The 16,766-nt window shown below is 26.5% G+C and overlaps 1 protein-coding gene and 1 long non-coding RNA gene across 4 annotated transcripts in view; one reads left to right on the top strand and one right to left on the bottom strand.

Annotated features, from left to right (window-relative positions):
• Positions 1-1,687, bottom strand: part of LOC107456535 (uncharacterized) — a 36,583-nt gene extending 34,896 nt beyond the window's left edge. The window contains exon 1 of one of the 3 annotated variants that reach the window (XR_011636579.1): positions 955-1,687. This is a non-coding gene — a long non-coding RNA (uncharacterized lncRNA). The remainder of the gene's footprint in view (positions 1-954) is intronic. The other 2 variants (XR_011636578.1, XR_006224697.2) reach the window with 2 other exon arrangements.
• LOC107456534 (forkhead box protein C1) overlaps positions 1-14,557 on the top strand; it is a 32,834-nt gene extending 18,277 nt beyond the window's left edge. Inside the window, exon 2 of the mRNA XM_016074416.3 lies at positions 11,344-14,557. Coding sequence (XP_015929902.1) covers positions 11,344-11,606 — 263 coding nt within the window. The 3' untranslated portion in view covers positions 11,607-14,557. The remainder of the gene's footprint in view (positions 1-11,343) is intronic.
• Positions 14,558-16,766: the final 2,209 nt, after the last annotated feature.

Genomic DNA, 16,766 nt, shown 5'->3' with positions numbered 1-16,766 from the left:
GAATTTTGCCAAAAATTGCTAACTCAATTTTACATTTAATTTTGATTATTTTTACAGAAATTAAAATTAATTTCCTTTGAAATTAATATATTATTTTTTGTAATTTTCAAAAAAATTGATTAAAAAAAATTCTCAATTCAAAAAAATTTTTATTAAATTTTTCTGAGCAAATTTTAATAAATCGAATTAAAATATAATACATAAGTTTTTATAGATCAAATTCATTGCATAAATTTTGAAATTAAAAAAAAATGTGTTAAAATGATTTCATAGTTTTATAGTTGATTTTATGATACATAAAAGGAAATTAGAACGTGGTTTACTGGTTAGTAAATAATATATTGCTTAGAAAATAATTTATAGTTGAGTAATTGATCAATCAGTAATAAAAACTTAAAGGGTTAATTAAATTGGTTAAGTGTAAAAAAAAACACCACTTTTTACTTTTGCTGTTCAATTTTTTAACATGCTCTAAACTCTTCATTGTAGTAGAAGATGAATAATGCACTGATAATGAATAATGATACATATGAACAATACCTGTCATTTAACTATTTGTTACAGCTAGTTTTTTAACGATAGAAAGGGTGTAACTATAGAAAAGCCTGAAACCGTCTCAGCCTTTAGAATTTTAAAGCAGTGAAAATGTAAAGAAGCTACCTTCTTTTTGCAATAAGCACTTAAGTTGCAAAATTATAATTTTTTTTAAATAAAGTAGTTATTATGATTTGAATTGTACAGTAAAATAAATAGCTGATGTATTTTAAAAAGCAAAAAAAAATAGACAGTAATAATAATTAAATAAAAAAAATTATAAATAAATAAACAAAATAAAAGGAAATCCATAAAAGTATCAAAGAAATAAGCATTCGCAATATCAGATTTCGATTACGTCAGTTATTACAAAAACTGCTGATTAGTAAAAATAAAAAAGACAAAATATGCGTTTCTCACCCATAAAGCATATTCACATTAGATAATCCATGCAAACTGTCACATTGTTTGACCCAAAACGTGCCAACGAAAACATGATTTCAACGGAAATCCATGCAACACGTGAGCTACCCTCACAAATTAAAATATCAGGCCAGCAAAAAGTGCTAACTCCAGACAAAAACGTGAGCATACCAAGTGCTGGAGAAGAACTTTAAAAAAGTGAACAATTCCACCGTCCAGTCTGTTCTCCCTTTTAGAGTTAGCATCAACAACTTTTGTTTATAATCCCATAGTTTACTCTTAAAGTAAAGAGAGTTTATTTGGATGGAAGTATCCCTGATAAGTTCGAAAGGCTTTTGGTGAATGTTACATACATCTGTTGAAAAATCACGAACTTGTGCCCGAAAAATGTAAGCAAATCTTGGCTTTTTCATTGCACTTCAAAGTTGTTCACTTTATAGAAGATAAAAGTGCAATTATGCAAAGTGATGAGACGAAGTAGCGTACGATATATATACAAATTGAGATCGTTAATGTATACAATCCTATGTTTATATCGGGGAAAGGTAAACAATTAAAACAGCGATGCCGGTTTGTATACAGTAGCAGTAAATGAATCAATTTTGGAACGATGATTAGTCGGCGTTCCTAGAATGTTTGGTCTATATTTTTTCGATTCTTGTCTGGATAGCTCATTAATGAACTTGGATTATTTATTATTGATACATAATGAGATGAGAAGATTTGTGTGAACCAAATTAAAATTACAGTTTACATTCTTGTTTAAAAGATATCAACTCAGATTAAGTTCTCTTTCGGAACTGGAGCATCAGATTTTACAGCGTCGCGTTTCAATGCAATCAAGCTAACACACCTACGTTATTATTGGCCCTGAGGTTGAGAAGATTGCGTTATAAAATCACAGACGGTAGTTTAATATTATTTAAATTCTGTCTGCATTATTGTCCAGAGAAAAAAAATTATGTCTATAAAAACACACGTTAAAAGACGATATTGAAATCAGTCGTTTCCGTTCATATAGTAACGGAAATTCTGATTTTCAAAATTATAGTTCTTGTCATCATACATTTAGAAAAAAATACAAAACTGAAAATAAATGGTTTTAGTGCCATATTCTAAGGTATCGTGATAAAAGTTTAAAAATTTTACCACATTTACCAACTTTTATGACGTATTATAAAACCATATTTATTGTTTATTTTATCAAAATCGTTACTAAAGTGCTTCAGAGCCGGAAGCACGTTAAGTGTTAAAATATTCTGATAATTTTGAACATATTTTTTTCTCATTTTGATTAACGAATTTCAGGAGGTTTTTGATTCTATATCAAGAACAAAATATGCATATTATAGTATGGTATATGTATTCTTTTCCTCGTTTTGTGCTTATAAACTTTTTGTTAGACAATAGAAAAATAAAATTTTGTTATTATTAATCAATTAATATTGTTATTAAACTAATATTGAATTTAAAACTATATATTATTTTACTTGCTGTACAGTTAAATGCAGAAATACCTGGTACAGTGATATGTTTTATAAGCAAAGTAACAAAAGAATTTTCTTTTTATTCACTTATATTTTGCTGTATTACTTCCTGTGTTTTTATTTTAAAATTTCTTCTGTTAAATAACAGAGCTCTCATTTATAATATAGATCTGAAAGTTATGAATATTTAAAATTATATATTGAAGTCTTACTAGGACTTCTTTTTGTAATTATTTTCCTGCTGCGGCTTTTAATATTCAAGTATAATTTAATAGTTGGAAAGGAGTTAGTGAATAATTTGATCTTTTGTAACCAAAAGATCATCAAGTAATTAAAAATAAATTTCTGCTTGTTTAGCAAGTGAAACGTATTCAATTCGAATATTATTATTGTACTTGTATTGCAATAACACCGACATGTATATAACACAATATCATTTAATTGTTTTTTAAGACAAAAGAAACTAATTTGCTTCATTTCAAAATTTTTTAAGCTGCATTATTCACTGGGTTTTATTATTTTAAATTACATTTCATTCTGTACTACAAACTTATATTATTCACCTAATCTAAAAAGAAAAATATCTAGAATTAATACCTTTCTGAAATAACGTTTTAAGGTTAGAGTGGTTAACTTTTATAAAACTTGTTTTAATAATACACCAATAAAATATGATATATTTTCTGAAAAGTTTCTGAATTTTTATAACCATTTTTCAGTTTATAGTTATTAGACTTAAAAATGTAAATTTTTAGATAGTAGCCAGTGGCTGGTAGAATTTAAGGACTTAGTACCAATTTTCCTCAAACCTAATGAGTCGGTGACCCATATTGATAGATTCTTTTCGATTAACACCACTTTTTGAATTTTTTTTTGTTTGGATTAAAAAATATTTAAAAAAAAATTTTGATTCGAAATTATTTACGGCTACTAAAATGTAATATAAAAACCTGACAACAATAAAAGTAATAAGAATATAAGTAGATGACAATAAAATGCTGCAATAAAAATTATGTAAAAATGTGACAAATTTTTTATCAAACATACTGACTTTGATAAACTTCGTGTAAAAATATAGAGGGGAGCAATATACATTTAATGTATACTTTATCAACTTTGAAATATGTTAACTGTTAAAAAAAATCTCTCATTCCACGTGAATCTTTCCAACATAAATTGATGAATTACTGTAGGATCAAAATTTTGATTGGTGACATTGGACATTTTAAGAAAAATTCTCAGTGTATCTTTCTACATTCTTGCACTTTTATCATTAAACGATTATTTAAAAAAAAGTGACTATTTATTTAACTTAAGTCGCCACTCTGTTTCTTGACTCGTCACATGGCGAGCGTTTATTTGCAGCTCTAATAGTTATGCTGGTTGTTAAATGAATTATAATCACCAAATTTATGATTTTAATGAATTTTAATTCAAAAGTTTTGTTAGAGTAAAAACTATAAGACTTTAAGTATTGGGCACTTGAACTTAGAACATTCAAAGTTAATTTTAAAAAAAACTGTTTTAACTTCCACATAATTGTTTTATTCAATATTCTTCCTGAAAAATTTTAATGGAATAATTATATTTAGTAAATTAAGCCATTACATTTTACATTTTTAGCCATTACATTTTTAAAAAAAATTTTTTTTTAAAAATTAGTTTTGTTATTTATATATTACAACGTTAACAGATTCCGTTCATTTTTTTTAAACCGGAAAATGTCTTTTGAAATAATCTAGAACAGTTTTATTCAATTAAAATTTATCCCCAAAAAACAGTTTAGAATAATATAAACCAACCATGGTTAATATTTCATTTTTATGAAGTACCCTTATTTATCTCGGGAAACTGGTAACCACTGAAGGGTGATAATTCATCATTTTTATAACCGTCGTTGAACAGCCAACTCAATTTTGAGAATGAAAAAGCTTCGTTTTTTTCTTTTTTCTTTTATTTGCCATCTTGCAGTTTAGTTGTGAACTTCTAGGTGTAGGCAATAGCGTCTTGGACACCGCCGAGCTTATGGGTCGCCTAGTTCTGAAACACCTCTCATCTTTTCTGCACTCTCTATCTCAGAAGCACTTAAGATTTCTGAGATGCTACTCAAGAAAGGATACTCCGGAAAAAAGGAGTCATTTTCAAGAAAAGTGTTCCATCTTAAAAACCATCCCAGAAGATACAATTTATTTCTCGTCTCTTAGAGACACGTGATTGAGTTGAATGAAAAATATATTTTAAGAATAAAAAAATTTCGCGATGCGAAAGACTGTTGTTGTATAAACATTTTAAATTTCACACAATAGATATATGTATAAAAACACATTAGATTCCTGTGCAATTATTTTTGCTTCCAAAAGTGTCGTTTCGTGGCTATTATTTTAAGGAAAAAATAATCGTTGCGTCAGGAAAGAGTAAGGAATCTTTTGCAAAGGATTTTGAAAAATAATAAAGTTTCATGACCATTTTCTGAAAGTAATTTTTAACTACCATTTTTGAATAACGTTAAAAAAAGCCTAGACGGAAATAAATAAATGCCTTCATTATCCTGAAATTATGCATAAGAAATTATATTTTTAAAGAAAACATGAAAAAAAGTTATAATCTTTGCTAGTCAAAAGTAACCTTACAAGTTCGAATTAGATCTCCTAAATAATTAACTCCATTTCCAAAGTTTATTATATACTCATACGTTTAAAATGTGACTACTGTAAATGTGTTACTATCTTTTTATACCTTTTACCAATTTTTTAAAAAAAAACATAATTGTTATGTCAAAAAAGAGTAAAGAATTTTTCGCAATGGATTTTAAAAAATGATGAAGCTTCATGACAATTTTAAGCTACTATATTTAAAGACTTTTGAAAAAATTCAGAAGTACTTTAATGAAAGGCTACATCAACCTTAAATTAAGCAAAAGCTATTAAATTTAAAACATAAAAACTATATAAATAACTGAAACTATATAATTAACTTAAAACCATATATTTAACTCAAACTATACAATTAACAGGAAAACTGGTAATTATATTTAAACATGAAAAAAATTTATAATCTTTGCCGGTCAAAAGTAACTTTGCAACTTCGAATTATATCACGTAAACAGTTAACTCCATTTCAAAAATTCAATATATAGTCAAATATTTTAAATGTTCCCAGTGCATTATCATATATTTTGCTTTTGTAACATTTTTTAAACAAGCACGATGTTCCAGATACATTTTTAGTTACTCTATAAAACGAGAATTAAAAATTAAGACATGTTTTAAATATACTGACGAAGAAAAAATTGTAATCTATTGCATATCAAATTAATATTTTTGCGATCAGGTACTGAACAGAAATATATGAATACAAGAAAGTTACTGTTAAATATTATTTCCCAAAATAAAAGCAGCTGCAGTTGAAATCCACATTAAAAAGTAAATAAATAAACAATTGAAATGTTAGCTTCAAACATGAATTTTAAGCTAATTGTTAATAAAAATAATTATTTGATTGTTGCATACAAGTATATTGATGTACGTTATTTTAAAGAATAAATTTGCGAATTTTGTAGAAAAAAAGCATTGTTGGATTATTTAATGAATTGATTAATTTTCTCAATGGAGGAAAAAATATTATTTTTAAACATGAATTTTAAGCTAATTGTTAATAAAAAAATAATTATTTGATTGTATACAAGTATATTGATGTACGTTATTTTAAGGAATAAATTTGCTAATTTTGTAGAAAAAAAAGTATTGTTGGATTATTCAGTGAATTGATTAATTTTCTCAATGAAGGAAAAAAATATTTTCTAATTCAATAAAAAATTCGATAAAAAATTGAAAATATTAATTTTAAGAATAATCGTAAACTAATTGATAAATCATATTTTTTAGAGTAATATATTAGAAGAGAAGAACTCATTTAAGTTCATATTGTTCTTAAAACATAAATTTCGTAGACGGAATTCAAGAAACTTTAATGACGGAAAGTGTGATCAAACTCCATAAAAATTAAAATTTCAGTTTCAAGCATAGTTTCTAAATTGTCTAATGTACAAATCTGTAACTTGATTTAGAATCCCATTCAACAAAATTTTAAATCTGAGAAAATTTCTTAAGAATTTATTTTCATCAAAACTGTAAAAAATTCTGAATCAAATTACGGTATATATTACAGGCACTCACGGTGCCGGTTCTTTTTCCTGTAAAATCCAGTTTTAATGAAACATGTTACGGAACAAAAAATCTGATATACCATAATTTTTACAGTGATAATTACAGTAAAATCACTCAATCACTCCAATTAAATAGATATTAATGTAACAATTATGGTACAATTTACAGTAAAAATGGATTTTACGGATGATGCAACTAATCTGGATGATGCAACTAAAATGCCAGTACTTCATACCATAATTTCATCCAGGATTTTTTGCATTGTATTACTTTCTTCTCAACTTTCTGAAAAACTCTTGCATGCGTTAGATTTTATGTTAAAATTACCTTTCGTACACATTTTCTTATTCCGAAGAAAAAATATATGTTATATGAAAACATCTGTAATAAGGATATACTAAAAAATTCCGGATCAAATTACGGTATAAAGTACCAACATGTTAGGTGCCTCATTAGTAAAATCTATTTTCCCATAAAATCCATCTGCACCGTAAAATATTGGACTGTAATTTTTACTGCAATATTCTATTAGAATGATTTAGTGCTTTCACAGTGATTATTACTGTGTAGATTAAGAAATATCAGATTTTTGTTCAGTAACATGTTCCGTTAAAAATTAATTTTACGGTTAAAAGCACCGGCTGACGAAATGCTGATGCTTTTTACCGTAATTTATTTCGGAATTTTTTGGCAGTGCCCGTATCAAGAGCACAAATGACGCTCTCCCTTTTTTATATTTTATTTTCAAATTTCAACTTCAAACGCTCTTTTCTATGATAATATAATGCAAACATAAAATATATTTTTTTGATACATTTTATAATTGAACAATTAAAACGAGTCCAAGCACAGAAAAACTATATAAAAGTCATATCAAGTCATGCATCATATGACAGCCGAATGAAAAATAACATAGTTGAAATAACTGTGTCATTTGAGTAAGTCATAAGCTATCATCGTGCTAATTGTAATTCTTCAACCAATCCGTCTTCTTTAGTAATGTGATATCTTTACCAATCCCCGCTTTAAGTACCGCCACACTTAAAAGATATTTTTTTCTGCCGAACTAAGTTTTTTTTTTTATTAGTTCTACAATATTCTTGTGCAATTATCTCTTTTTCGATGATGAATTAATCCTCAGAAAACAAAACTAAGACATCTAAAATTTTTAGGAAAATTGGTTTCATTTACCCTTCATTTCTTTTTAATAAAAGTAGCTTTCTCGGAAACTTTTTTTTTACCTCATTAGTTTCAGTTATAATTAATTACTTTAAAATCAGAGAAAATGTGAAAAACACAACAAATTATGTGCGGTATTTTAAATGATTAAATTTAAAACTGATTAAATAATATTCGAAGTACGATGATTTTAATATGTTTCTTGTACACTTTATTTTGTGTATTTATCTAGTTTTTATCATGAAATCTTGATTGCTCTAAAAAGCAAGTTCAGAATGGGCACATTTAAAAAGTTAGTGGTATCAGAATTAATTTAATTTTAGTGGAAAACATTTCTAAGAGTTTAAGTATGGAGATTTTTATTTAACATTTTTAGTGTATACTGTGGAAAAATCACTAGAAGTAAATAAGAAATATGTAATATAAAATGAGGGGCATTGAATAATTACATTTAAGATATGATTTGTTTTATTGATTATAATTTTTTCCAAATCTTCCAGATTTATAAATTTTTTAATTTTATATTTAGAATTATTTTATACATTATATGTTATAAATCTTTCTTGCATTTGTTTTGCGATTTTCTTACTTAACTAATCAAATTTAAGGATAAAATAATATTTAAAGATAACAGTTTAGATCTTATCTATTTTAGAAACTTAGTTTCATTTTATGCTTGGAAACGCTTTGTCAAATAGCTATGTTTAAGAGGTTAACTAATATTTAAATTAATTATGCCTGTAAATTTTGGGTATCCTTTGTTAAAGAAAATCTGCATGAAAAAAAAATTGATTATGGAGAGAAAATATTGCAAATTATATTATTCCATTTAAATCTGATTTAAACATTATGTCTTTCTGAAAATTTGTTTTACGATTTCTGTTAGAGCTATTGCATTGTAATATTGATTTAATCCTTAAAAATATTAGTTTTAAGCAAATTTAATTTAGAAACAAAAAAAAAAAAACGCTCACCAAATACCCTAAGACATTAAAACGCAGCTCCAAGCCCTTTATTTTTTAATTGCTTTAAACTTTTAATTATTAATCTTCTGAGCTTTACTTAAATAAATCTACTTTTCCTTTTTCAGGGATTTACCACAGCCGTCTTAAATTAGCAAACAAAAAGGAAGAAAAAAAAAGAGCATCAAATTTAAATCCCCCTCTTTCAAAGCTTATGTCAAAAATTTTAGTTACATGTACCAAACATGTTATGTCTAAAGCTAGGATAAAGCTTTTAATTTTTGATTACAGAATTGAACAGGAACCATTGAGCCTTAATGTAATCTACATAATAATTAAGCCAAGATAAATGCTTTGTTATCAGTTTGTTGGCATCTCAATTCATATTACGATTTATATGAAAATACGTTTTTGCACGTACTTAATTTTTTGTCTTAAATTTTTAAAATGCTTATCATTTCTTCATCGTAAAGTAAAGCTAATTTAGAGTCATGTTACAAGTTACTTAACTGAAGAAAAATAAAGAAATCATTCTACCATAATTCCAACTTAACGTTTAAATTTGCTGGAACTTTTAATTTAAATACGAAAAGATCTTGAAATAACTTTCAAAATTAAAACAATAATTTTATTTATTGGATTATAAAAAAAATATTAAGAACAAGTATAGTATATACACGAAGAAAAATCAAGTCTGGTATAATTACCGTACTGAGGATAATGATATTTCTGATTTTCAAAAAAAAAAACCGACACAATTCTGGTTATGAAACCAAAATACACGGTATTGAAATCACTCAATTACGGTAATTTTTCTGTTCATACGACAACAGTTTACCAGAAATTCTGATATTTAAAATTATATTTCTTATTAACACACATTAAGTAAAAATAAAAAAATACATTTTACCGAATTAATGGTTTTTCATACTATGCACTAAGGTATCAAGTGAAATTACCCAAATATCAAATTTTACCCACACATAAGAAAACTAAATTCTATTGTTAATTTTACTGAAATCATTACCAAAGTGCTTCGGTAAAAATTATCAATCATTTTGTGTTTCCGTTGAGCCAGAAATGTGCTAAATTTTGCTATATGCAGGTAGTTTTTACCATGCTTTTCTCTCGGTGTAATTTGAAAAATATCCAAAATTTAATGTTTTCCCACACAAATTTGTGATTCACAAAAAAATTTTTACTCAACTGAAATTTTTTTAAAAATTACTTAAGCTAAAATAATTTTTGTTTATAAAATCAACAAAATGGCCTCATAATGGGAACATAAGTAGCTGAAATTGCTGTTTAATTTTTTATTATGCTTACTTCAAAGTTATTTTCAGATAAATGTCAACCAAAATTAATTTCAAAGATAAACTGTGAATCTTTATTTTTTGACACAAAAATACAGTTTTGAAATGAAAGTATTTTCCTCCTGACTTAACTACGACATTAAAAAGTCGTCCCTTCAACTGATACTGAAATCAAAACCTAAGTTTAGCTTTAGTTACTAAATGTTGACAGAATAGAAGCAGAGATGCTCTGAGTTTCTCTCCATTGCAATTGGACCACACACAGGTTATGCATCACAGAATAGAGCTTTGTGGAACCCCCCGCTATCACTATCTTTAAAGATAAACTGTGAACCGATTATTGCACCTAATATCGCCTCTACGAATAAAAAAAATATCTGCATTTAGTTGTAAAACTAAATCTGAATTTTCCCACTAATAAAACTTAAGAAAGAGCGTTAAAAATATTTTAGGTATAATAACTTTAACTGTGTTCGCAAGCTTGAGAAAATTACTACCCAAAACAGATGGTAGATATTTATGGTAAACATAGCCCTCAATTTGAAAATGAGGAAAAAGGGAGCTACAAGCGGGTTGAATTACTGCGAAAATAATTTCGGCTAAAATAAAAGGATTAAAGAGATGGCTTTGGCTTTGTAATTTGCCGAAAGTTATTTCATTTAGCAGATTATTTTTATCAGAAACCATAGTTATGTTATTTTTATATTTTAATCGTTCCTCTAATCATTAGATCTTCTATTCATTAGATATTAATATATCTTTTACCGGCAGTAAAGATAAAAGCATAATTTTTTAGTGTTTTAAACGCTTATTTGACGATTTATAACTGAAAAGATATTTGATGTAAGATTTGTAATAAATAATAACAATGTTAATTAAAACCCTCAAGGAAGTAAATTAAATAGCTAATGAAATTCAATAGCTTGCATGTTCTGGTTAGTGCGTTCTAAAATAACCGGTTCAGCGCTATACCGCTATACCAGTGCCTTGAACTATATCCAAAAACCATGGTTCCTTGTTGAGTCGTAGCGTTGCTATCGTGAATAATAATGGCATATTACTTAATAAAGTTCGAATGGAATAATTTTGTTTTTGTTGAAGTTAAAGCCTTGTCTCTATAAATAAAAATTAAAAGAGATTAATTTTTCCGACAATATGGTTCAATTTGGCGCCATTAGAAGTTTGCAGAAAATATGTTCAATATTTTTATGATAGTGATGTATTTTATTCTAAAATATAGAATATTTTTTTTTAATACATATGCATTTTTGTTTAATAGGTACTGTTTCTCCTGTCAGTCAATGGCCAATGCGACTTCAATCAACAATGACGTCACCACAATGTGAACGCACTCCTTATCCCATGAATGTGAGTCATCCAACCACAAGCTCTCCACCGCAAAATAATAATGTTAGTCTTCCTTCTATATCATCATTATGTAACTCTTTATCGTCCAATAACATACCTGTTACGCAAGATACCGGTTACTCAGACAACAAGTACTTTTTGTGCTCTGGAGGAAGTAGTACTTTTGCTCAATAAAAAAATTGGTATTTTTAAAGAGAATGTACAAACTTTTCACATAATAGTATGATTGTAAATGACAGAAAAAATTGATAAAACTTATTTGAATTGTTTGCTCTCGTAAGTTTTTTGCAAATAGTGCTCTTTAACACTTATAATGTTCTTCAAGTAATGTTAGAGATAATCAAATCCAGTATAAATTGTAAATGGTTTTTCAAGAATTAATTGTAATCATTCAAAAATTAGCACTCATTTATTTTTTGCTTTTTATTGTAAAAAAATAGTGAATATTATGTGAATAACAAAATTAGTGAAAGTGTTGATTAAATAATTTAATTGCTTAATTTAAAGAGTTTTAAAAATAATTGTTTTGAAAAGAACGCATTTATTATTTATAATAAACAAAGGCTTTTGGCAAAAATCAAATATTTATATGTTATTCATATTTATGATGTTAGAATTTAAGCATTATAATCGGATTTTTTTAAAAAATAGAATTGAATTGAAATTAATTGATGTATAATAAAGAAATTAAATTTATAATAATTATTAATAAAATATGTATCGATTGATTTAGCTGTTAAAATATCGAAAACTGTAGTAGCACAATACTTTTTCATAGATAAGCATCATAATGTTTTTTCTAAATCTATCAAATATATACTTTCAAATAGTACTATATTTGTTTATTTATTAACTTTCACACAGTGTCCATTGCAACTATAGCTTTTTTTATTCGAGTTGGATTCTTACTAGAATTGATAAATAATGTAAAATATAAAAAAGAAAGCTTGAAAAAATTTACCCTTTTTTAAAAAATAATAAAATTATTTTTTTAATATTCAATGACGTCCCATTGGCATAAGAAGGTTATATAATATTGTGATTGATTTTGTTAAATTTGTGTTATTAGACTTAATAAATTAATCCAAAGAAGAGAAATTATGAGGTCCCATTTAAACTGAAATCAAATATTTCTGTCAAGTGTGAGAGAAAATACATTAAAAAATACAGAAAATTTATTGAATCTTGTATTGTTTGTTTACCAAATATTTTCAATGAAACTTTCGAAATTTAAGCAGGATTTTTTGATAATTTTTGTATTTTGGAAAAATACGCACATGCATTTTGAAAAATGTATATTCATATATAAATGGGAAAGAGGGGTAATACAGTATAGCTAAGAACAATTTTTAGTTGAGTACAATATATTATTCATGAAAAGTCATTGCTGTAATACTTTTTTCCATAAAGGTTTTTTTCTAGAAAAAGTCAAATCACCTGGTTTTAACCCATTCGTGAGGCAAAACCAGGTACACATATCACGGGAAATTTAGAAATGCTAAAAACTCAGTGAAAGGTTGCAGACATATCTATTTTATATGACATTTTAAGAAACTTATGCATGAAATTTACATGTGATGCAGTCAAGGCTGTACTGAAGGAAAGAAGAAAAGGGGCACCAATTCTCCCGGAGCCAAGAACTACTGAGGGCCCAACTAAAATTCTCTAAAAAACATGGCACTCATAATTTTTTTTAAAGAAAAAGAAAACTGTGGAAAATTTCTTCATACCTATATAAAAACTACGAATTTGTTTAAAAAGCCCTAAAAACTTCTACTAAATATGAAAATAAATCTTTTCGAAATAAGGGCCCGCAATAAACTTTGTCCTGAGGCCCGTAAAACCTTTGTCCATCCTTGAAGGTAAATGTCTTCTTCCTCCGTTCGCGGACCTGGCATAGACACGCATCGAAGGAGTACCAGGTCTAACCCAGAGAGCAGAGGTTATAGAAACGAAACAAAACCTAGCTACAATTAAACGGAATACTTTTTGTTTTTTAGATTATAAATCTTTAGTAAACAGATAAAAAGCTGAAGTGAAATTTTTTTTTATATCTCTAATGATCGATAAATAAGGATAGATTGAAAACAAGAGAACATTTGAAAGTTGACAGAGTAAAACGAATTGAACATCGAACATTTTAGAATTGACATACTGAATTCTGGATAACAAAACCAAAATATACGATATTTAAACCATTTATTTGGTAATTTTTCAGTTCATATAGTTTCAATTTACCAGAAATTCTGGTTTGCAGAACTATTATTCTAATTACGATCCATTTAGTAAAAATACAAAAAAAAAAAAAAATTTTAAACCCAATAAATGGTTATTTATGCCATGTTCTAAAGTATCATGAAGAAAATACCAAATTTTGTCTCACTTATTACCAAAAAGCATGGTAATACAACGATGTTTTATTGTTAATTCACCAAAAAAACACTTCTGAGGTCTTTGGTAAAAATTACTGAGCTTTTTGGTGTTCCTATAGAACCAGAAAGAAGATAAATCTAAAAGGTTCTTGTATCAGAAATGTATTTTTTTAAATCTTCCAATATTTGTTAAGATCTATTCTACAATTTTTTTTAAAATTTACTGTGCATTTATAATGTTTTTAACAATTGTTATCCAATCAAAAATGCACGATGAATGTACGATCTTGTTAAATAGTATAGTGTCTTAAATTAAAAAACTTTTTTTTCTATCGCCAATTTGTTTTTAATTTTTTGTTTAGGCAATGTATGATTATTGATATTTATTTACGTGTGAAATATTTATTTTTATTGTTTGACAAAGAATTTAGATCTCAAAACTATTACTTTCAAAGTATTTATGAATACACATCTATGAACAAAGAGCTATAGATGCATTTATCTACATAAAATTATAATGACTGTAAAGATTCTTCGTTTATTTGTTTTGTGTAATACTTGCCTAAGTTATATTACTTCTATTAATAAGGCTTTTAAATGTAGTAATATTGTACAGATTTGACTATTTTATTGATGTTGAATGTTGTTTTTATTCATAATTTTATGTTCTCCACTTAATGTTTGTTGTAATAGTATTTTGTGTACTACTTGTGACATGTTTTGGTAAGTAAATAAAATTGTCTTACAAAATAAGTTGAAAGATTTTTTCTCTTGGTTCAATAATTTTTAAACTCCAGAATATCTTACAATATATAAAAATCTAATAATGGCGTCGCAGTTTCCATTGTTGTCCAAGCATTTTTATTGGCCGAAAAATCTAATCACAGGATCCAAAATTTCCTCATTGATTTCCATATTGTTTAGGTTGTCATCAACATGAAATTAATAAAAGTCATAAAGATATTGTTTTTCTATAAGTATTTCTGCATCCTTAATTTAAATTATTATCCTGTACTGTTATTATTACACTTTTAATTCAAGAGTTTAAAACTAAGAGAATTTTTTTTTATTTTATTAGAATACGATTCTGTGCTGCATTTTAAGATACAGTAATTTAGAAATGTGGTTTAATCTAATAACCAAATTAACCTAATAACCTAATAATAAAATATTAAATTACGTCAATGAACTCATCAAATTTGTTTGAACAATATAATGTTATAACAATATGAAAGTAATTTATAAAATGATTACTTAGAAAAAAGACTTCTGTTCACTGATAGATCTAAATATTTATAATACTAATAAATAATAATATTTGGGCGTGAGAAGTGGCGGCACAAGCGTAAGCAAACAGAATTCCTTTTTGTACATAAATATTAAATAATAACTTTAACTTTAGCAGAAAAACTGTTTTTTACCCCAGGAAACAACAATTATTACGGAGCAATCATCGGGGTTGATGAGAGGCAGCGAACAAGGGGCTTAGCACCCTAGTTTATAAAACAAATGTACAGTGCGCACAAAAAAAAAAATGGACCACGTTGAATATCTTTTGATCTATTGATCAGATCTTTACTTTGTAGAAATGAATCTTTATGGTAGTATTTGAAATGCACTAATTAATTAGTGCAGATGATATATTAAGTTACGAAATCAAACACAAAAACGTACTTTGTATGAATAAACATAACTTTTTTTCGACGGATTCGGATTTTTAACCCTTAAAATATAAGGGTAGCCGCAATCAGGAAAATATGGTCACGATTGTTTGGTCAGGAGAGCTGTCGAAATTTCGAACCCCTTAATGCTAATTTTACTTTTTGTCTATTTCGCTTTATCAAGAACTTTTTAAGCGAACTGAAAATTTTTAACACATAATTATAAAATTCGTTGACCAAAAATAATTCTGAGCACAAAAAAAACAAAAAAACAAAAAAAAAATAATAATCCTTCGTAAATATTTATTATTTTCCATTATTTTATTTAAAAACAATCATAAAATTTTGAAATGTTAGTAAGCAATATTAGACATCATTTTAAAGAACATATTTTTATATGTCTAAATGCAAAATTTGGGGAAGATTGGTCGAATAGTTCCGAAGAAATTGAATTTTAAATAACTTTTTCAAGCTCTACTCAAAATTTCGTCTGTTGTAATTAATTAGCATATTAAAACCCTCGAGCTATTAAGATTGAGTCTATGAACGTAAGAATCCAATCATTAGATCAAAAGTTATTCAGGTGGTGATCCGCTAATTTTTTCTTCACACTGCACGTTCTTTGAATCATGAACTAATAACAATAAAATATACTAAAATGTGGTATAAACTTCTCTGTGTGTGATCGTATACTGAAGTTGATCTCAATGATCAAACTGGTTACGAAACAATTAAATGCCCACATTCTAGGTTGACCATTTGTTGAAGTGAACCTTCAAATTGTTCTCCCAAAGGTGATCAACTTGCACAGGTTTTGCTGTACTTTTGAATTAATCATCTGATTTTCACATGGTGACAATGACAAAGTGTCAATATAAGTTCCAGCTTGGATATTACGTTTAAAAAGCTCTAATAATTATTTAAGAAATTGGATACACACAATTCTTGTAAGAACACAAAATCTCCAAAAAATAATAAATAAATAAACTAAGAGAGAGAGAGACCATAATCATTTACATCAGAAATAATTATTAACTTATTTTAGGTGGTATTTTTAAATATCAACTATATATATATAGTAGATATCTACTATATATAACTATATCTACTGTTTTTATCTACTATATATAACTATATATATATATATATATAGTTATATATAGTAGTTATTCTTTTCATTGTTTGTTCAGTACCATGCTTGAGTACTTTCCTAACTCATTATATAATTAAAAAAGAGCTGGGTCATAATTTTCAAATGTATTTAATAAATGAAAAAATAAATACTTTTTAATTGTAAATAA

Source organism: Parasteatoda tepidariorum, chromosome 4, assembly GCF_043381705.1.
Source record: "Parasteatoda tepidariorum isolate YZ-2023 chromosome 4, CAS_Ptep_4.0, whole genome shotgun sequence".
NCBI lineage: Eukaryota > Metazoa > Arthropoda > Arachnida > Araneae > Theridiidae > Parasteatoda > Parasteatoda tepidariorum.
Note: the sequence above shows the minus strand (reverse complement) of the source record. Positions and strands in the feature narration are given on the sequence as shown.